At 54.7% G+C, this 21,076-nt stretch overlaps 1 protein-coding gene across 4 annotated transcripts in view; it reads right to left on the bottom strand.

The window, feature by feature from the left end:
• Nucleotides 1-1,353: 1,353 nt before the first annotated feature.
• The window catches only part of MTR (5-methyltetrahydrofolate-homocysteine methyltransferase), an 86,878-nt gene continuing 67,155 nt past the window's right edge, over nt 1,354-21,076 (bottom strand). For all 4 annotated transcript variants that reach the window (XM_016163416.2, XM_016163417.2, XM_016163418.2 and 1 more), the window contains 9 exons: nt 16,637-16,718; nt 13,389-13,487; nt 12,342-12,417; nt 10,160-10,315; nt 8,559-8,755; nt 5,911-6,111; nt 4,905-5,097; nt 3,679-3,791; nt 1,354-3,199 (listed from right to left, as the gene is read on the bottom strand). In XM_016163416.2, the coding sequence (XP_016018902.2) occupies nt 3,113-3,199; nt 3,679-3,791; nt 4,905-5,097; nt 5,911-6,111; nt 8,559-8,755; nt 10,160-10,315; nt 12,342-12,417; nt 13,389-13,487; nt 16,637-16,718 (1,204 nt within the window). In that variant the 3' untranslated portion in view covers nt 1,354-3,112. The remainder of the gene's footprint in view (nt 3,200-3,678; nt 3,792-4,904; nt 5,098-5,910; nt 6,112-8,558; nt 8,756-10,159; nt 10,316-12,341; nt 12,418-13,388; nt 13,488-16,636; nt 16,719-21,076) is intronic.

Genomic DNA, 21,076 nt, shown 5'->3' with positions numbered 1-21,076 from the left:
TACGGGAGACACGGCAGATTTGCTTCTGCTCAGCTGATTCCTGGCACTGGGCGGGTGCGGCACCTCTGGCTTCGCCCCGAACAGCTCCGGGCAGCCCCTGCTGGGATTTTTTTGGGGGGTGGGAGGTAGTGTTTTTTTACAGATATTGACATACAACTTTGTATAAGTTTAAAGTGTGGGTTTGATACATTTACACTGCAAAAAGATTACTCCATAGCAATGGCTAACATCTCTATCAGTCAGTATTTATCTTTTCTTTTTTGTCTTGAGAATAGTTAAGGTTTAGTCTCTTAGCAACGTCGAGTTTATAGTACACTGTGCTGTACATGCTAAGATCTCCAGGACTTATTTATCTACTGGTTTTCAGTTTGTGCCCTCAAACGACTTCTCAACTCCCCGCCCTCCTGCCCCAGCCCTGGAAACCATCATTCAACCTTTTCTATAACTTCAGTTGTTTAGCTTCCACGTGTAAGTGATACCGTACAATATGTCTCCCTCCGACGTAGCTCACTTCCCAGCTGGTTTCTTGTTCCATCCTCTAACACGATTTCGTCCATTCAACGAATGTTTAAGTTCGTTCTCTGCGCCTGGCCGAATTTCCAACTTTTCGGCTCTGGCATTCACCCTTGCACTTGATCCGCCCCCCCCCCCCCCTTGAGCACCTTCGCAAATAGAACAGGCGCCACGCCTCTGGCTCCAGGTCACTGTTTTTGTCCGTTTTCCCAACCATGGTCAATTGTAGCAAATGGAGAAGTTTCATAGTCTTTCTCTGGTCTCTGCTGATCTGCTGAAGCGTGAAGCATGATTAGGTTTTTAAGTTATTTTCAGTTTATTGACCATTTCTCTACTTATGGAAGAAAACTGTAGCCAAACGTCCCTATGCCAAGCTGAAGGGGACTCAACAGTTTATCTACAGATGTGCTCACCTCCTTCCATCGTCTAACTTGCCAGTTTGGTTTTTTTGAGGGGGGATGTCCACTCACTGAGGGTTGATCACTAACTTTAGTGACTGAAGGCCCAGTGGAGGCTGAGAGCGTCCGGCGTCGCGGGAGCCAGCCAGCCTCAGCTGAGGGCCAGCTCTCGCCTGGACCGCCGCCCCTCGGCCTCCTCCACGTTTAAGATGGTGGTCTGCATCTGCCCACAGCAACGTAAGAAGAAACCAGGTGAGTGGACAGAAGGCTTTACGTAAGACAAGCCACTGAAATACGCCTCAGAGCTAATTGTTACCTTTTCTGAAAAGAGTTGCATTATTTAGAAAATAACCAAGCACTTTTAAGACTAACATGTTTTTCATTGAAATTCTCCAAATGTCCTGCTGTGTTCATTTCAACAGAATTAAAAAAGTTAATCACATCAGGTTACAAAATGTTTTTTACTTAATATTTTGAATTTATTGAAATAATTCAACTAAGCCAAAGCTACATCATAGTGGCTACCGCACCACCAGGCGACAGGAATTTTCAGCCCCATTATGATCTCACGGGGTCAGTCGTTGACAGAGAGTCACTAAGCAGTGCATGACTATATTTGAAGGTTATTCTTCCTCCCAGGAAAATGTACCAAAGCCTCGAAAAACAGACCTGCTATGGAGCAGAAAATAAGGGTCTCGGGAAAATGAGCCTCGCTCTCAATCCAGCACAAATTCTACATTCCTGAGGAGAGCGCAGGGTTCAGGGGCACGCCACGCCTACACGGGCGCGTCAGGGGTCAAGGGCACGCCACGCCTGCAGGGGCGAGTCGCTCCACAGGCGCGATGGCACCACAGGCACGCGGCACCGCCACCGCCCACACGCTCTCCCTCGTGGCCTCCAGAGCGCCCAAACGTACGCCTGGTGTTCCTGCTGCGGAGCAAGGCCGGCTTGTACCACGAGAGGTGCATGGGACACAGGAGGCAGCCTCTGTGTCCCAGCTGGTGCTAAACGGGCCTCTCAGGCGGCGGGGTCCCCACTGTGTTTGTGGCAGCCACCGCCACGGGCTTTCCCGAGTCTTCCCACCGCCGCCCCGAGCATCTCCTGTGTGCCGCGCCCACGGGACGACCCACAGAGCTGTGCAGAGCTACAGTTCACTAAGCGCGTCCCGCGTGCCAGGCCGTGTAACGTGCCTCACGTGCACCGTCTCAGCGACCCCGCACCCACGCCCGTGAGACGGTAACCAGCTTCGCTGCCCCCATCTTACAGAGGAGAAAACGGAGGGGTCGTGGTTAAGCGATCCGCCTTAGTTGTACAGCGAGGAGGTGGCAAAGCTGAAATCTGAAGCCAGGCGCATCGCCTCCAAAGCCCACGCCCTTAGCCGTTCCCCTGGAATGGCGGAGAACGAGCCGGCGTGCTCGCCGCACACCGAGTCCGGGCTCGGGCAGCGCGGAAAAGCGAGTGCTGAGCGGGACGGCGCTGCTCGCTGCCCACTCTGCAGAGGCCACCACGCCTCCGCCGAGAGCCCGCTCAGGTCTGGAAACCCACCGCAGGTGCGAGCTGCCCTTGACGGCCGCCCTCTCTCTCGCCGCCTCCATTTACCCTTTCAGTGCTGGGAAGTGCAAAATTATGAGGAAGGCAAAATGCTCGAAGAACCTGCCGGGTTTGGCCGCATCGGGGCAACGGCCTGAGTGCCTGACCAGCTGGCAGCGAGAGGCGGCCTCTGCAGCCATGTAAACGAGGCTTCAGGACACGAGGTCTTCAGAAAGAGGGCAGAGTTCAGCTTCCCCTCCCGGGCAGTCTACTGCTGCAACCGCGGGATTACCATGCCCCACTTCTCACAGCCGCGTTTTGCCACGCGGCCACGTGCTCTGTTCAACCGAGTGTCAGGCTTTTTTCTAAGAGAGAGAAAAAGAACAAGTGGCCTCCTAGATCGCAGGCAAAAATGAAAAAGCAAGATGGCTCACTACCTCCAGCTTGTCCCAGGGCTCCAGGGAACAGGGACAGGGCCACTATGGAGGGCCTCGTGGAGGACGAAGCCCCTGCTCCTCCACGAGGTCCTGCCAGCCTCTTGCAGTAGAGGCAACGCGAGCATCGCCCAGAGGCAGACGGGGCTGCGTGGCGCTGTCGCTGCTGTGACTTTTAAGGCACTCCGGACTGTGTTTCCTTGTAGATCAAGTACAGAAAACGCAGAAAGCGAAAAGTTAGTCTGTGTCATATCCCAAAATGGGTCCAAGCCACTTCTCCACCTCGGCCACAGACATGTTCTTCCTCTGAGCATAATCCTCAATCTGCAAAGGATCGAAAGCAGCTTTTCAGACCAAAGTGATAAGAATTTTTGAACTGAAGTTTCCACAGGATTTGCCCAGAAACATTAAGTGTCTTCCATTTCTTGTCTTAACAGCAAACCACAGTTAAGCTGCCTATTCTCCAGGCAGGAAGGTGACATGTAGGAACTACCCGACACTCAGAAGCTGGCTGGGGGCGGGGTGTGTGTGCATGCGTGTGTGTGCATGCGTGTGTGTGCGCGTGTGCACGCATGTGTGTGCACACCTGTGTGCCGTGTGCATGCGTGAGATCTGTGTACGAATGGGAGAGCTAGAACTGGGGCGATGGGTTAAAATCAAATGGACACCTTACCTGAGATAAATCTCATCCTTTCCCTCTCGTTCTATTCTCATTCACATGCGGAACAAAATAGGTTCCACGGTTCCACTTAAAACGAGACAGGCATCTCGGGAAGTCACGGACAACGAAACGGCCAACTTACCTGATCCTTGCAGATCTTCCCCACGGCAAAATATTTGGACTTCAAGTTAGAGAAGTAAAGGCCGGAAACGGCGGACGCAGGGGCCATTGCCAGGGACTCCGTGAGCCTGATGCCTGGAGACCAGGGGGAAACGCTCATTTACGCAGTGGCCGGCACAGGCCTGGCACTTAGACGGCGCCCGATAAATGCTGTCAGACGAGTGAGTGAACGTGAACTCGTGCCTTCCAGGGGGACTCAGGACACAGAATGGAAGATGTGACCAGACCAGTCTAGCGAATTCCTGCCACAGCAAACGACAAATTCAGGACACACAGATCTCCTCTACACCAGAGGAGAGGCCTGGAAAAGACTCTACTCGGACCCGCTGACCCCCATGGTCAGGTCCAGAGGCCCCAGCCCTGGAGATGAGAGAACTCGCTGAGCCTTCACGGGCTCCTGTGGGGCCACTGACGCCAGGGTGGCCGACAGTCAGGTCCCAGTAAGAGGGGCCGGCAGCGGTACTCAGAAAAGACACTTTTCTTGGGAGTGTAGAACTCCCAAGAAAGGGAGCTTCGGGGCTCCTGGGCCAGACCTCTCGTCTGTGGACAGGGAAACCGGCACAGAGATCAGGCCTTTGCCAAAGCTCACCCGCCTGCGGCAGAAACGGGGCTCCCGTCCCCAACCGTGACCCCGGATACCCGAGCCCTCCTGGCTAATGCCGTCAACACAGCCTCACAGCTCCTCGCTGCCATCTAGGTCCCCCGGCTTCGTCAGTGCGGCCCACACGCTCGCGATTAAGGCCATGAACATGGAAACGCGCCTTGGCGGCACTGTAAAAGGGGGGGCTGGGGGTGCTGAAGGGAAAGGCCAGGCTTCTGCAAGGCCACCGTCCAGAGACACTGCCAGGAAGCACCTGGGAAAGGCCGTGAAGGCTGCTGCCAGAGGTCGCAAAGGTCGCCCAGGGACAGGTAAAACGGTGACATGCCCGAAACAGGAAGGCAGCGGGGCAGTACCGGACGCCGAGTTCCCGTCCGGGCCAGAAGAGAATAGTCAAAGTGCGTAAACCTAAAACTGGTGATGCAGGACTGTTCAATGATAAGGGAAAACACTAGAACCAGTGGCCCGGGGTGAGGAAGGACAGAGTACGCGACGATTTCGTCACACGCCTTTGACACTAGACCCAGCCTTAGATGAACGGTGTCTGCCGAACAGAATGGGGAGGGCGGCACGCGCCGGCCCGCACGCACCTGTGCACCGCTCGATGTCGGCGAGCGCCCACATGGTCAGCTTCTCCGTGTGGTCGGGCTGGCTGGGGTAGCCGGGGGCCGGGCGGATGCCGCCGTAGCGCAGGCTGCGCAGGTCCGCGAAGTCCAGCTCCTCGCCGCCGCAGTAGGCCCACAGCTCCCTGCGCACGCGCGCGTGCAGCTCCTCCGCAAAGGCCTGGGGGCGGGACGCGGCTCAGCGGAGGCCAGGCCTCGGCAGGGCGCGGGGCAGCGCCCGCCGCGGCCAAGGCTGCCCCCGGACCACCACCCCAGCCGCCCCCTGGCTCCCCACCCAGGCACCGCCCCCGCCTGGACTGTCATCCCGCCTGGACCACTGATTCGTCCACCCCCCTCCCATCTCAGCCGGGACCACGCCCCCGCCCGGACACCCCCCCCCCCCAACTATCATTGGCCCCAGCTGGGGATATCTGGCCAGATGGGACCGGCCGGGTCCCTGACTCGTTTGCAGCCTGACTAGCTGCTCTGCTGATAGATTTTGACCTCAAGCTGGGCTGGGAAGCGTCATAGTCATTTTTAACATAAACGGTCCCTTGACGGCCAGTCTACAGCTTAGTGCGGCCAGAAGGAGAACCCGGCAGGGCCACAGTTGCTCAATGCCCCACTGGTAGCCTCAGAAAAGGAGAGGGACCCTCCCCCCAACAGCTGGGGTCGCCCCATTCCACGCAGAGGAAGGTACAGAATCTACAGAGGGTGCCGACGTTACAGTGAGGATTCCAAAGCAGAAGTCTGTTTTTCGTTTTCCAGGCGCAGGAAAACGTCACAGCAGGACAGGCAAGGGGAGACAAGAGTGACCGTGGAGTCACGGTTCCAGCTGTGACTGCCCACGACCGCCCAGCGGTCTTTTGCCCTGAAGGCACATGAGAGGACAGTCCGAGGACCCATGACCAGCCCCGGCTGCTCCCCCGGGCGGCCCAGCTCCTGGCACCGTGGTTCCCGCCCCTGGGCTCCGCCGCAGGGCCCGCCGCCCCACCTCTGCCAGCCGGTCCCCGAGCGCCTTGACCATGATGCTGCTGTAGTCGTCGCACTGCTCCTCGTAGGCCTGGCTCAGCTCCTCCACCCCGAAGCACGCGACGGCGAACAGGCCCAGGTGGTCGCGGACGCCTGTGTGCAGCGGGGCGACGAAATCAGCGAGGCAGAGGTACGGGTCTGTGCTGGCCGGGTCCTTCTCCGCCTGCAGATCCAGGGGGGGCGGAGGGGCCATGAGCACCAACGTGCACCACACACCACGCACGGCAGCCTCGTCTCCCCAGATAAAAACAAGCTTCGAACAGGGACGTCTGTCTGTGCACCATTCCGTCCTCAGCAGCGGAACAGTGCGCAGACTCCGAAAATATTTGTAGAATAAATGAAATGAGATTTAAAAAAATAGCTGATGTGACATGACATGCACAGTGAAGAAACCAGTCAACTGGCTCACTCATACACCGACCGAACATTTACTGAAGGCCACTGGCACTGCGCTAGGGAGTGGAACCCCGGACATTCATAAAAAAGTAATTCCCCCAAAAAAGTGTTTTCAATTCAAGATCAACAGTAGGCCATGCAATTATTCTCAGGAGGGGCCCGTGAAATGTCTCAGCCTCTACTGGTCATCAGCAGAGCAACTCAACGAGCTGCCAGGTCAGCAGCGCAGGGGCCGTGGGCCGCCCAACGGGCGCTGGCGGCTCCGGGGACAGCTGCGCAGAGCCCTGGGCCGGCCTGAGGCCAGCGCAGGTGCGCGGCAGGATCTGCTTCGTCGCTGGATTCAAGGTGGACTCCCTCCACCAGGTGGGCGCCTCTCCATCTCCAGCTGATGATGGATTCTTCCCTGCCACTAAGCTGGCAAAGAGGACTTTATACATATCTCACGATCAATAAACCTTTGGGGAGAATGTAAATATAGCTAACGACCAATATTTACTGAATACTTACTATGTGTCAGGCACTATTCTGGTGCTTTCTATGAATTAACTAATTTAATCCTCTCAACAAACTTGTGAAGGAGAAGACACCATCAACTCCACTTCGCAGACAAGAAATCTGAGGCAGGGAGACCCTGATCCGCTGGCTCGAGGTCAGAGCGGCAGGACAGGCTCCGGCCACAACCAACGCCCCAGGCCAGCACGCAGCACCACTTAGGGCTGGTCGGTGCATCCGTGAGTGGCCACCCAGAAGCCTGGGAGCCATCTGCTTGCCAGCTCTGCGAACAAGCACCAACGGACGCTGGGTGGAAAATGGGGCAGGCGAGGTGTGTGACAGTGGCACACGGAAATGTCGCCGAGCTCACGGACGGCTCTGCGGGGAGGAACTGCTTCATGCTGCACTCTGCCCATCGGCTGCTCTGTGCTAACGAAGCCAGAGAGAGACACTCAGCTTCCGGGCACAAGAGGAGACAGGTCACAGAGCCTCACTGCACTTTAGGACGGACAGCCACCAGAGCCACTGAGAACAGACTCAGAGCAGGAGGTCGCTGCAGCCAGGATCCTCCAGCGTGCATGGGAAGACAGCAGCTCCTCGGAGACTCCCACGTGAACACGTGATACATGCCCTCTGAGCAGTGGTTTCTTAAATGTGCCCACACGGTCCGCCTCAGACGCCTGGACGTGCACAGGGCTGGACAGAGATCAGAGGATGAACAACCGGGCCAGGAGAGGTCTGGGCCGTAGCTACACCTGCAAAAGGAGTCCCCAGTTCCGCAGAGAGGAAGGCTGGAACTTGACATGGGACCGCCCGCCTCATACTCGGGGTGTCTGAGCCTGGGTGCAGACAGTAGCCACGTGGCTGCCTCACTCGCCCTGCTGTGGTGCTGCTCAGGGTCCCAAACTTAGGAATCTCTTCAGATGTTGTTATGGTAAAGATACGTCACTGTGAATTACATCGTGGTTACGAGTAAAAGCAGCACTGTCACTTCTGAGCGACTGAAATGGCCACTGAGCTTGACGAGAACACTGTCCGGCAACCCTTTGCTATTAACTGCTCAGTTCGGGCTCCACTCCTTGATTGGGACACGATTCTTTCACAGCGGCTGGAGGGACCCGCATGTCATGTCTGCATTTGCGAGGTGGGAGCGTAACCGAGAGGAGCCCGGGCTCGTGGCACCAATGGAGCTGGCACTGTGACAGGACGGCGTCGAGGCCTCCCCGCCGAGCTGTGGACTCGGCGCAGTCCACGTCGGCCCGCCCCCTCCCCTCTGCAGAGTGGCCGCGTGGCCGCGTGCGGGTCAGACGCGACGGCCCACTGACAACCGTCGGCGCTGGCGCCCAGCACGCATTCGGCGAGGGTCTGACCCCCGCCTCCCCCTGAGAAAGGGGCCACCGGCCTGTTTAACAGCACGTGCGTCTGCAAGCCAGTGACTGCTCACCGCACGTGACCGAGGCCCAGCCGTGCTGCTCAGGCATCGTCTAACACACCGCGAACGGGGCGGTCCCGCCGTGCCGGGAGGCCCCGCCCCTGTCCCCACGCTGCTAGCTCCGCTCCACCTCCTCACAAAGGCCCTGGGCTTGGGCCTGTGATCCGTCACTGAGGTGAGGTGGGACAGAGCATCATTTGTACAGTGCTCAGACTCATTTCCTTTTTACTTTAGTGCTTAAACCAAAAAGAGTAGCAGCAGCCTGTTCGCGGTGCACCTGGCTGGCCTACCTGCTGCCTCAGCCCGTGGAAGGTGGCTATGGGCTGCGCGGCCCGCGGCTCGGCGTCCTCTGCGTACAGGTGGATGTCGTCCTCGACACTCTGCGCGGGCCAGAACCCCACCACGCCCCTGGCCTGCAGCTTCCTTTCACTAATCAGCACTTTCAGCATATTCTGGGCATCATCATAGACTTTTTTGGCCTCCTCACCTATTCGGAAAACACAGTTAAGAATTCACACAAAGATCTCAATAACCAGCAAAGAATGCTTCTTTTAAAACCACTACCCCCTCACCCATTTTCCCTCCACCCCTCCTTCCCGCTCAGATACCGTGTCGGGGCTTGTCGCCGGCAGGGGCGGCGGATCCCGCCCACACGGCCCCCAGCCTGTCTCCCCAGCTCCAGCCACTCCAACTTTTCCCTTTAACACAAAGCAGAGCCAGAGGCGTCTGTCAGGCGGATGACACAAAGCAGGCCAAAGCCTTGTGTCACCGATGCTCCTCGTGCACATGCAATTGCACTGACCTCACAGGGCCCCTGGGGACGTGGACCGGGTTGAGGAGTCAGGTGGCCCCAAGCCCGCTCTAAGTGGCTTCAGCACTGCGCCTAGGTGGCCTCGCTCAGGGGCTCCCACCGGCGCTCACCTGCACAGGTCGCCCTCCTCTCAGTTTCTGACCATGAGACACTGAGCTGCCCTGCCCAGGTGAGGGCCGGCAGGGTCTTCAGTCCTTTGTCAAGGGCACAGGCTGTCCGGCTGTCCTTTGGCCACTGTGCTGCTTGTCTGGGGTCATTCAGGAGCAGGCGGCAGGAGAATTTCCACTCTGCCTGCCGTGGCCCCGGCCGGCCTGAGCTGCTGGGCGGCAGTGCGCACCACACGCCAGGGGCCCTCCGGGGAGCGGGTCGGGGACAGCTTCTAAGGCTCTCCTCAGCCCTGGTCCCACGATTCTGCCAGGTCCCTCTGTCCTGCTGTGATCCGACTATTACCTAAACCCCTTAGCGTGTGACCCAACGCCCCTAGGGGCAGTTCTGGGGGCTGGAAGCGAGAAGTGGGGTGAGCCGTTTATGGACTCGCCCACTTCTCCAGGTCAGCGCCCCGAGTGCCCCACCCCCTCCAACGCACCAGGCACAATGGACTCCTTGCAGCTCTCCAAATCGGCAGGGGAGTCTGCCTCCTCACACTCCAACCCCTCTGCCCGGAATGTCCCTTAACGTCACCTCATCTTCAGTCCCAGCCTCGGTAATGCCCGCTTAATCTTCAAAAGGCAGTTCAAACAGCGCCTCCTCCAGGAAGCCGCCCCTGACCTCCCAGGCTGAGGCCCATCTCATCTTGTGTCCACAGAAGCCTGGGTCCTCCTTCACGCAGCTGCAGTGCCTAGCACAGAGGCCGGCCTGCAACTGACCTCAATGATCATTATCAAAATGGATAAACTGTCCAATTCAGTTGACACATAAAGACCATTAAAGAGCTGAGCCGGTAAACAACATCCTACGTCACATGACAACCGAACCGATTCCTGCTGACGCCAGATGCGCTGCCCCCGCTCCGCTCCCGCCGCAGGGCCCAGCTCCGGGCCTCCAACAAGGGGGCGGGAAGGACGGGCTCGCTGCACTCACCCACAGTTTTGTCGTTAAAGATCTTGGGGAAGCCTCGATTCGGGTACTTGCCCCGGAGCTGCCACACGTCAAAGAAAGGCTTCCAGTCGATGTAGTGCACCAGCCTCTGCAGGTCGTAGTCCTCGAAGACCCGTGTCCCCAGGAACGTGGGCTTCACTGCAGGGAGAAGCGCCGCTGTGGACACGGAGGCGGGCCGGCCGGCAGGCCCTTCCCGCGGCTACGGCCCACGCGCTGCCCACTCCTGTCACCGGAGGCGTCTCACAAAGAGGGGAACCGTAAATTATTGAGGAGGCGGCATTCTGCAGCACGTCTTCAATTAAACTATTCTGCCTGCAGCCGACTGACTGCACGACTGACTGCGCGCCCCCGGCAGCTTCGTCCTGGACTCCTCCGCCCGCCCTGCCCAGGACAAAGGGCAGGCTCGGGTGAGTCTTCATGTCCGAAAGAGGGCAACACTAGGATAGGGACCACTGTGGGGAGACGCGGAGGTGACGTTTAAAGACCTGAAGCGATACCGTGTGTGACCTACCGCTACCCATGCACTTTGTCCGAAGATAAGGAGACGCACGGCCAAGGGCATCAGGCAGGGGCGGGCGGGGACGGGGAGAGGGGCACGTGCAGGGGACCTCCAGTTTACTGACTGCCGGCAATGACCCTAAGGGCTGTCCTCTAAAACAGCACAACTCCCGGGCCACGGACCAGTGCTGATCCATGGCCTGTTAGGAACTGGGCCGCACATCAGGAGCGAAGCTTCATCTGGGTTTGCAGCCACGCCCCAGCAACTACCGCCTCAGCTCCGCCTCAGCTCATCGGGCGTTGGGTGCTTACAGGAGCGCCAGCCCCTGGTGCCGAAAAGGCGCTGCTCTAAAACCCATCTGCGGGCTGCAGCTCAGGGCCCCGATGCCCCTCAGCCAGTGGGTCCGGAACTTGGCAGAGGCCCCGCCCTGCCGGTAAAAAGGCCCCTGGAAAAGTATCCACCGCTGCCTGCAGCCGTGGGCCTCCAGAGGGCTATTTCCACCAGGTGCATTGTGGATATCTGACTTGGTTAAAAGGCCCCTTCCGACAGTTTTCCAGTTTCACGGTGAAAGGTAAAGAGGAAATAATAGTTCGGATCATTTGGTGATTTATGGTTTTCAAAGGCTACACATCTTATCTGTTCCGGCCTCACAACACTCCCATCAAGAAACCCCCTTTTCACACATCAGAGAGTGTCAGACGTGGCAGTTAAGACACTCAAGGTCCCTCCATGACACAGAGCCAGGAGCCGAGCGGGGGCCAGAAACAGGCCTCCGACCCCATCCGCACCCTCTGCCTGAACCGCACTTGGCCCAGCACCGCCGACTTAATCCTCCCAGCTCTGCTGGGCGTGTGCGGAACACACAGTGCACGAGCAACGAACGCTGATTTGAGACGTTACCTTGGAAATGTGGATTTAATTAACATAACCCCGTTCACCTGTCTCAGTTTTGCATTCACATCTCATGCTTCTCTGAGCCTGTCAAAACACCTAACACGTTTTATTCCCTTGTGAACACCTACTCAAGGTAAGGAAGGTGGCTAGAAATACAAAAGGGAGGAAAGGAAACCAAATAAAAGAAATTGAGAGAGAAGCGTCGAGAGAGAACGAGAGTGAACAAGAAACAGGAGGTCTGCTTTGCTGAGATGCCTGAAAGGCCTGTTCAACGCAAAGCCATTTTCAGTCTGAGACACGCCGCGTCTGCACTGGGCCTGCCTGGGCCTCAGGCCAACTCCGTGACAGGGCCACCCAGGCAGGGCTCGCTGCGAACCAAAGCGCAGCACAGAGGAAAGCGTGTGGGTTTAAGTCGGAGACAGAATCCTGCAGCCCTGCAAGATATCGCCCCAAACTCAGCACCTTCGGGTAAAGCGGGGACACTAGCGCATTTGTCACGCGTTGTGTCAAGGACTCAGAGCTGCTCCGGGTCAACCTCAGGACAGTGTCTGGCGCTCCTTGAATGGCACCTGTTTACTTTTCCTTTCAGTCAGCATGGTCACTCATCATCACCATTAGACACAGTCCAGTCTCCAGCTGCCCAGGGAGTGCGAACGCCCTGCAGCCCACAGTCCCCACGGGCAGCCTTTCTCGGGCGTGACAGCAAACGGACCTGGCCCTGCAGCCCACAGTCCCCACGGGCAGCCTTTCCCTGCCCGACGGCAAACGGACCTGGGGGCGGCTCGGACAGCCAGTCGATCTGGAAACCATTCTTTCTGGCTTGACTTAAGGTTAAGTATCTTCTCTCCTATGAAAAAAAGAAGTTATTCAGTCAGGCACTCTCAGGTCTTCAGCTGCTATTATGAAAGTACATTCGAGAACGCTAGCATATACATGTTGCAAGAAAATAACTTCTTTTATTAACGAAAATTTGTACTCTAAAAAGCTCTCCCGTTTCCACCCAATATGGCCTCACATCAGCACCAGAACATTCAGACAGTGAAGATTCAGCGCGTATTCACTAAACGCTGATACGTAACTACGAGACTAACCTACAGCCTGCGCTGTGAGGCCTGCGCTCTGGGAAGAGCCGAAGCCGGGCGCACTGCCCTGCCGTCCATTGCCCTGAGGACCCAAAGGTAGAGCCGGCTGTCCAGGGCCGGCCGACACCCTGAAACACCTGCTTTCCTCGTGATGCTTGCTACCTCATTCCACCTGCCTGGCCACCCCCAAAATGCATCTCCCACACAAAGCCCGGCAGGCAGATAACCAGGAAGGACACCCCGACAGCGTGTAAGGAGTGATTACGTCTCCCCAGGCCCCTGAAGCCCATCTCGGGGGCGCGGAGGGAGGCCGCGCTGCGGTCAGCGCTGGGCAGTCGGAGGTGGGGGAGAGTGGGGGTTCACAGCGTCCTGACGTCCTTGTGTTTTCCCACTGTCTCCTCAAGGGCAGGGCCCGTGGGCCCCCCACACACTGTCACGGTTCCCATCTTCCCGCGGGGTACGAGCTCGTGTGTTATTCACGCCCGCGACTTGGTGACCAGCACAGTAAATGCCCAACGCGGGTGACCCAATAAACATTGGGAAGAATAAATAAAATTAATTTTAATATAACCAACCATTACTGGGAACTCAGACACTGAAGAACTCTGATCTTAACCAGAAAATAGGACTTCTCTAGAAGGACCCTAAACCTTTACTCCCTCAGAACAGTGAAGTCACATTAACAACCACATCGTTTCATTACCCAAACAAGGTCTGACCTGCTTTGGTCACTTACCTTGAGAGACTCGTAATGGTCCTGTCTAATGTCTTCGTACTCTTCCATGATCTCCTCAAAGTACTCGTCCTTTAGATTCTCATCTAATAGTTGAGAACACTGGAAACGCAAGAGCCAAGTTCCATAGGCACAGAGCAGGAAAAAAGGATAGAGCGTGCAATATGGTCAGTTCTGGATGCACCGCCGTCGAGCGGCTTTCTGGTGTTAGCGCCATCTCCCCCTTCCCCGACGTTGCTAACTCCTCCCTGCACCATAAAGGGTTAACTTATCAGGCCTGGGAGGTGGCCCTTGGGCCACACCAGGCAGTTTATGCCAACGGAACGACCGGTTTATGCTGGCACGAAGTTACTGGGGGGACCTGGCTCATGCTGTATCTGTCTGAGCTCTGGAGAGGTGAAGGCTGGGTGACCAACGTCGGTCACGTGGGCATGATCCCAGTGAAAGCCCGGACACCACGGCTCCGGTGAGCCTTCCTGGCTGGCACTGCCCGTGCGTGCTGTCACACGCCACCGCGGCAGAGCCGGACGCCGTGCGCGGGACTGCGCAGGGAGCACACGCCCGCTCTGCCCCGTTCCGCTCTGTGCATCTTTCCTTGACTGATTTTAACCTCTATCCTGGTCCAGCAATAAAGCAGGGCCGTGAGTACAACAGCACTTTGAATTCTGTGACTCCTTCCAGCAAATCACTGAAACTGACGGTGGTCTTGGGAACCCGTAACGCACCGGTTGGGCACCTCTCATCAGTGCTTCAAGGACACTCTGTTCATCTCTCCATCACTGCACTGACCACGGGCTTGGTGTCTGGCTGTGGGCCAACGTCCCCGCCTAGAAGACAAGCCCTCCGAGGCAGGGGTCGTGTCCCTGGCTCTAGCTCAGTGCCTGGCACGTGCACGGTGCGCCCGCCTACCTAACTGCCCGCTGATCTTCACGGTTAACTGTGAGCTTCTGCTCAAACAAGAAAGGACGCCGGTCATGTGGGACCCGTGAGGCTACTCGGGACACTGTCAAGCTGGCATCGGAGGACCGCTGTGGACGACCATGACGATTAGGTTGGTAGATGAGCTACCCCCAAAGGAGAACCACAAAGAAGGAAGGAAGGGAGGGCGGCTGCCAATCACATCACTTAAAAAACCACAGCCCCGTCCGGCTCCACGTGCTCCCGCGGGACTTCCCAACACTAAAAAGCGGGAAGTTCAACAGCACCGTTTGAAATTAAGGCTAGAGGGCCGACCAGCTGCAGATGCCAGTGATTCTATCTAAATTCTCTAAGTATCTCTAACGTTCCCATCACCCAACACGGAGTATAAAACCAAATCATCATTAAGGAACATAACCAGAAAAGGCCACGGTGGCAAGCTAAAAACTGGCTCCCAAACGGTATTCACACTACCGAGCATTTCCCAGCCTCACGTGGGCCTCACCTCAGTGGGGTCCCCACCCCAGCAGAGGCCAACGAGAAGAAGGGGGGCCTGCTTCCGCACTCCCCGAAGGACACGCATGCACCCTGCTGGATTTAAACTGAGAAAGCAAAACACCAACACCCAGGGACTGTAACACGACCTGGCGCAGGTGCAGAGGGTGGACAGCCTGTGGGCACCGCCACGCCGCACAGAGCCCCGGTCCCCGAGCTGCCGGGAGGAGCCCCGCCCTGCCCGGTGGGACTGCTGATGGACCGAGTTCGTGGCCGGTGCGTGGGCCGCGCCGTGTGAGCTGCCACCCAGGCCAGAGCCCGGCACGCGTCCTCACGCCGACGGCACACAGCTTCGCTTTCCCTTTTCATTTTTCATGGTCACAGCAGCACCACGAGAAGGCACCTTGTTTTTTATTTAAAAAAAAAAAAAAAAAACGGAAGCAAGGGGCATCCTTGGGTCTAAATCTCCAGCAGCATGCAGTCGCCACGTTTGGAATCTTAAACACTGAGAGTCCGGCAGAGTAGGGGCTGCGCATGCCAGACCCCCCCGCAGTGCTGTCAGGAGACTGCGCTGACAGCCGGCCTGAACGAACTACCGCTGGCTCCTAAGAGGCATCCCTCGCGTTTACCCAAATGATCTGTCATCAGACCTACGTTTGCACAATTTCAGAACGTGGCCGTGTCCTCGTAGTACCTGAGAACTAGCCACTGCCAGCCACTCGCCGACTGGTAAAGGCACAAGTGCCCATGCGTTGTCCCCTGCCCGGCTCCCAGATGGGCCGATGCCGCTTCAGCTCCTCAAGACACTGTTCTCAGAATGGAACCAGGGGCAACCGCTTCCCAGCCCCGCGCTGGAGGGGGTGGGACCTCGGTGCTGAAAGGCGGGGGCCTGGCCACTCATCAGCATTCGAAAATGCTAAAAGCCTCACAAGGAGGCCGGCTGGTTACTCAGCCATGGACCTGATGTGAGCGAGTATAAAGCAAAATCCAAATATAAGGTACAAAGAATTGTTTTCAAATTGAGTTGTAGAAATGTAGCTTATTTATGCTTGTTAGTCTACGTTAATGGAAAATAAAAAAAACTACAATTTTATAATTTCAGCTTGACTTAACTTTATCCTTTTTAATAACGAAGAATAGTTAAAGATGTAATAGGAGCGAGTTTAAGGAGCGCGGAGCGAGCCCGCCTGCCGCAGATCCCGGCCCCGCGGCGGATCCCGGCCCTGCCGCGGATCCCGGCCCTGCCGCTGGCGCTGCTGACCTGGCGGTTGCTGTTTCTTCATCTCCGAAACGGGGAGCATGAAGGCATCCGCCTCACGAGGATTCAACGAGGAACCCGTGTGAGGCGCGGGGCGCCGTGCCCGGCACACTGTAAGTCTTCAGTGGTCTTAGTGATTACTACATACTTCATATAAACAGATTCACAGACCTGAAAGAATTCCTTGGGAATGGCTCAGGAAATGTGGTCACCCTCGTTCAAGCTATGGCCTCACGAAGGCCAGCCCCCTCAGTACCCGTCTTTACCTAGCCCCATGGCCTTTGAATTGTCCCCTTCTGATGAGAAGTAGGAGCGGGACGAAAGAGGGAAGGGACTGCTCGCCTGTGCCACACTGAGCTTCCAGGTGAGATGTCCCTTGAGAACGAGGCTTCTGTGGCTAACACGGATTGGACAGCGCTGGCCCTCCTTCCAGCAGAGCAGCCGACAGCAGCGGCGCCGTCACAAGCTGCGGGCTATTCTTTTTTTTAGTAGAATTAGACACAAATAAGTAAGTGCTGGGCGATACCCTCGACTCTCAACGCTCTCGCTCCTCTCTCCGCGAATTAGGCCCCACACTCACCACCACCACGCTCTTCGAGGCGTCCAGGACGTGGATCACAGGCGCGCTGTACCGCGGTGCGATTTTAACTGCCGTGTGTGTTCTGAGGAGAGAGGTCAGGAGGAAGCACATCCGTCAGTGCTGACAGCTCCTAGTGAGTCCCGCTCAGAACGTTAGCGAGAATGTGTTTCTGCTGAGCCCTCCAGAGGCAGATGTCAAGGTGCTTCTATAGACTGAACTTCAAATTCCCCTTGTAAAACAAGAATAACTTTCTACCCTAAGATGGGGAAAAGACATGGATTTGTTAGCCTAGGCAGCAGAGAAGTCTGTGACAAATGAGAAAGACTTAGCCCTCTGCCGACAGCGGATGAGTCTGCCTGTCTGAACTCGGAGCAAACAGCCCCGGCAGCAGCACTTTGCTGTCATAAAGGAGAAACTGAGTTTCTCCTCAAGGTGAGTTAGGGTACCAGCCAGGGCCCTGGGGAACCAGACTCGAGGCAGGAGACACAGGACACCACACCCTGCCGCTGTGCCCTGCCCTAGGAGACACCACCTTCCCCGGCCGGACCCCACCTCGTCCCTGTAGTACAGAACTTCAGCCTTAAGTAAATTAGACACAAAATAGCACAGAGAGGCAAGAGCAACAAAAACATTTTATAGTAACACTGGCTCAGCCCCAAATCTCTATTGCCAAACGTGGAAGAAATACCCTTTAATCCTTGAATTACCTAATTAACTAAAGTGCAAAGCAAATTGCCCTGATTATGGGATGTTTGGAGCAACAGCATAGCCTACGTACCCGCTACTTCGTTATAGAATATAACATATTCAAGCGAAAACTGAAAACGCACTGCCCCCTCACAGAGGTTAGCGCGGGGCGCTGGGGACAGGGCGGGCGGGCGGGGGGCTCTGCCGCGGCGTCGCTGGGGGGGATGAGTGGGGGCGCAGCGCCCCGAGCCGGCAGTGCTGCCCGGCCTCTCCCCTCTCCAGCAGCAGCTCTCTGCCCTCAGTCACTTTCGGATTCCTTCCCCTCAACTAAAATGTAGTTTCATTTGGAAAGAAGTCCAGATTTTGCTATCAAGTGAGAAAAAAACAAAGTAGTAGAATAGTTATGTTTAATACAATTCTATACTTTTGAAAACGCTACCACCCATGACCTGCCCCTGCCAACCAATCTTATACGAAAGTTTCTGTATATTTAGAAAAAGCAGAGAGATGCACATCGAGGTGTCGACACTGGTTCTGTGCAGGCGAGAGGAGGGACTGAAGGTGGGGTGGGGAAGGCTAAATTTTACTAAATGTTCCTCTGAGTTGTCTGACATGTTCTAATAAGCGTGGGTTATTGAGGTAATTTTTAAAAAACAGGAGGATGTCAAAGGTACAATCAATATATGTGAGTGTGTTTTTCAGAGGCTTCTCAAGGAAGGCTTTAAAATTCCTTCATGAGACAGACAAGACCACACCAGACCCTTTTGAGTGTATCTCTGCACACGAACAGGAAGCGAAGGGCTAAAAGACCCACAGGAGCTGAGCTGCGTGACGCACGGTCAGGCCTGAGCGTCAGTGCAGACACCTCTGGCCTGGGAGCCTGCGGAGCAGTGCAGATGGGCGCCTGGCCCAGGTCCTGGCGCAGTTAAACCAACTCACTGCCTCCTGAGGGCCTGTTTCGTGCCTGGTGTGTGCCGGGGACCAAAGCCTCGCAGACAGTGTGTGTCTTCTGAGGGGAGGAGCTCCAAACAGCAGGAAAAGGTACAGAGAAGAGGCTGTTTCCAGTTTCAAAACAGAGCGCAAGTCAGACTCTGCTGCTTCCTCCCCTTCGGGCCAGCTACGTTAAGACACAAATATCCCTCAGTACCGTTTCTGCATGAAGTTTCTCCAGGAAACATTACATTAAGCCTGATGTACTTCGGTGACATTTCTCTTAAAGAGAACTACAATTTTAAAATTTAAAATACAACTAATATATATTAAGCATCCGAGGGTTCGCAGTGCAATTTTTGATGATCTTCTGGACAAGGGCACTGAAAAAAATGATGGGTTCCACTATTTGAATAAATAAATAAAGAGCAAAGTGCTGCTTTCCAACATAAAAACTGACAAAGCCAGATGAGCTCAGGCATGAAACTCGAGCTTGCTCCAAGGCCACCGAGAGCGCTTCTGGTTTCCTTATAAAATAATGACACTGATCCACTGTCTTCTAAGCTCCCATGTCTGCAGCCTTGTCCGGCTGAGGACTTCTTTCTAAAGACCGAAAAGATGCAAAACATTGGACTCCCTCCTCCCCTTCCTCCCACTCCTACGAACCCAGGGCAAAGGGCTAGATGCTGAAGCTGAACTGCAAGTCCATCTCTGCCAAGTCACTCATCAACGCTTCGATTTAGGTAGTCATCTTCCACACTTGCCAAAGGGGCATGATCACGTTAACCTTAGAAGATATTCTTTAAAACTCTGAAAAAGACCAAGTACTCCGAACATTTATTTCAGGCCATATCTTATCCCAGAATTAATTGCAAGTATTTTTGCATAAATGCAGGATGACCAAAACTTAAAATTTGATTAGAAAAATGAGAGAAAGGGAAAACAAAGGTGGAGAAATTAAGATGCAATCAGGAGTGAAAATCAGCATATAAAATTTATTCCATGACATCCTGTACGTAGGCCTGAGCTCTAAGCTTCCCCGTGCTCAACTCAAAGAGGAAAATAATATCAGTTAGTGATTCAGACCTTGCTTCCTAACAACTAAAAAAAAAAAAAAAAAACCACAACTCGGAAAATTACCTCTAGCTTTGAGCAATGTGAATTCTTCTTGAATTCTTTATTATTCATAAAAAATAATTGGAAAAGACATTTTGCAGCTGTTGGCTTTAAACCAGTTAAAAGCTGAGAGCTAACTGCTGGACTGTACCCTTGAGAAGTTCCGTAGCTAACAGGACCAGATTTCCATCAAAGTCATTGCTGGTTTGTGATACCAAACCCGTCTGTATCACACACAGGAGAATATTCTACTTTCTATTCTCTCATAGCTACAGGTTAAAAAAGGACAGTCTGAGCAAATTTTCACCCGCAGATGACACCAAGTCTGTATAAATCCTTTTGGCCTCACCAACGATCTGTCCATTGACTAGCCCTGAGCCTCAAGACCTGGGGAGATGGCTCTAATTCTCTCATGCTGCTGCAGGCCATTGCGGTCTGCAAAGCCCTAATGTTTGCAGCCCTTGTGACAACCTGGAAGTCCTGAGCTGCCCTCTGGCTCAAATACAGTTAGCAGGGGAAAGCTCTGGAACACTGCTGGGCCCTCGGTAGGCCTTCAGAAGTAATAATAAAGCTCTCAGAGGGCTTCTGAGGCATCCAAACTCGTGAATACTTTCTAGCAGGACTATGTGGCTTTCTTCCAGACGCAAAAAGCACTAACCATAAAGGAGACTGATAAATCAGACTTCATAAAAATTAAGAACTTCTTTTATCTAAAAATGCCACTCAGACACCAAAAGGCTAACCATATTGGAAGACTCTATTTGCAAAATATATTTCTGATAAAAGGCTTGTACCCAATATAAAGAATGCATATAAATCAATCAAAAAAAGACAGAATACCCAATTAAAAAAAACAAACTTGAAAACTATACCCAAATGGTCAACAGACATATGAAAATGTACTCACCATCAGTCAGCAGGGAAATACAAATGAAAACCACATCAAAGTATTATTACATACATACAAAATGAGTCAAATGGAGAACACACAAAAATGAATAAAATGGAGAATGATGTGGAATAACTGGAACTCTCACAATTGCCAGTGGGAGAATAATCAATACAAACACTTTGGAAAACTACCTGGCATATCTAACGCAGACGGTCCTATCCCTATCTCATGGTCCAGCAAGTCGGCTTCGGGGCAGAAATACACACATAGCAGCATTCTGGGTAAGGCCTCCAAAATGGAGAAACCCAAATGTCCACCAAATAAGCCATCGTATATTATTATACAATGAAATATCATACCAAAGTGAGAAACAAAAAAATAAAACAACTATTGCCACAATGAGTTTGGGCCTCAGACATAATGTTGAGCAAAACGAGCAGACACAGAAGAAAGTCGGCAACAGGATCCCACCGGCGCAAAGCCGAAACGCAGGCACAAGCGGCCTGGGAGGCGGCAGACGGCACAGCGGTTCGGGTTGCTGGAAAGGAACCCAGTGAGGTTGCTAGGGCCATCAGTGTTCTACTTCTTGATCTGGGTGTGGTTGCGGGGGTGGGTTCGCGTTTGTAAAAATGTATCGAGTTGTGAATCTATGACTTGTGTGCTTTTCTACATGACTGTTATACTTCAGCGAGAGTGCTTGGTGAAGCAAGACTCCAAGTCTGAGACATCCCGTCACTACTCCTAGTGGAGCGGGAATGGGGTCAAACCAAAGTTCCTGGAGGTTGCTGGAGAGTGTGTCTCCCCGAGGCTGCTCG

Source organism: Rousettus aegyptiacus, unplaced genomic scaffold (assembly GCF_014176215.1).
Source record: "Rousettus aegyptiacus isolate mRouAeg1 unplaced genomic scaffold, mRouAeg1.p scaffold_m13_p_18, whole genome shotgun sequence".
In the NCBI taxonomy this organism is placed as follows: Eukaryota; Metazoa; Chordata; class Mammalia; order Chiroptera; family Pteropodidae; genus Rousettus; species Rousettus aegyptiacus.
This window is presented reverse-complemented; position numbering and strand designations above follow the sequence as displayed.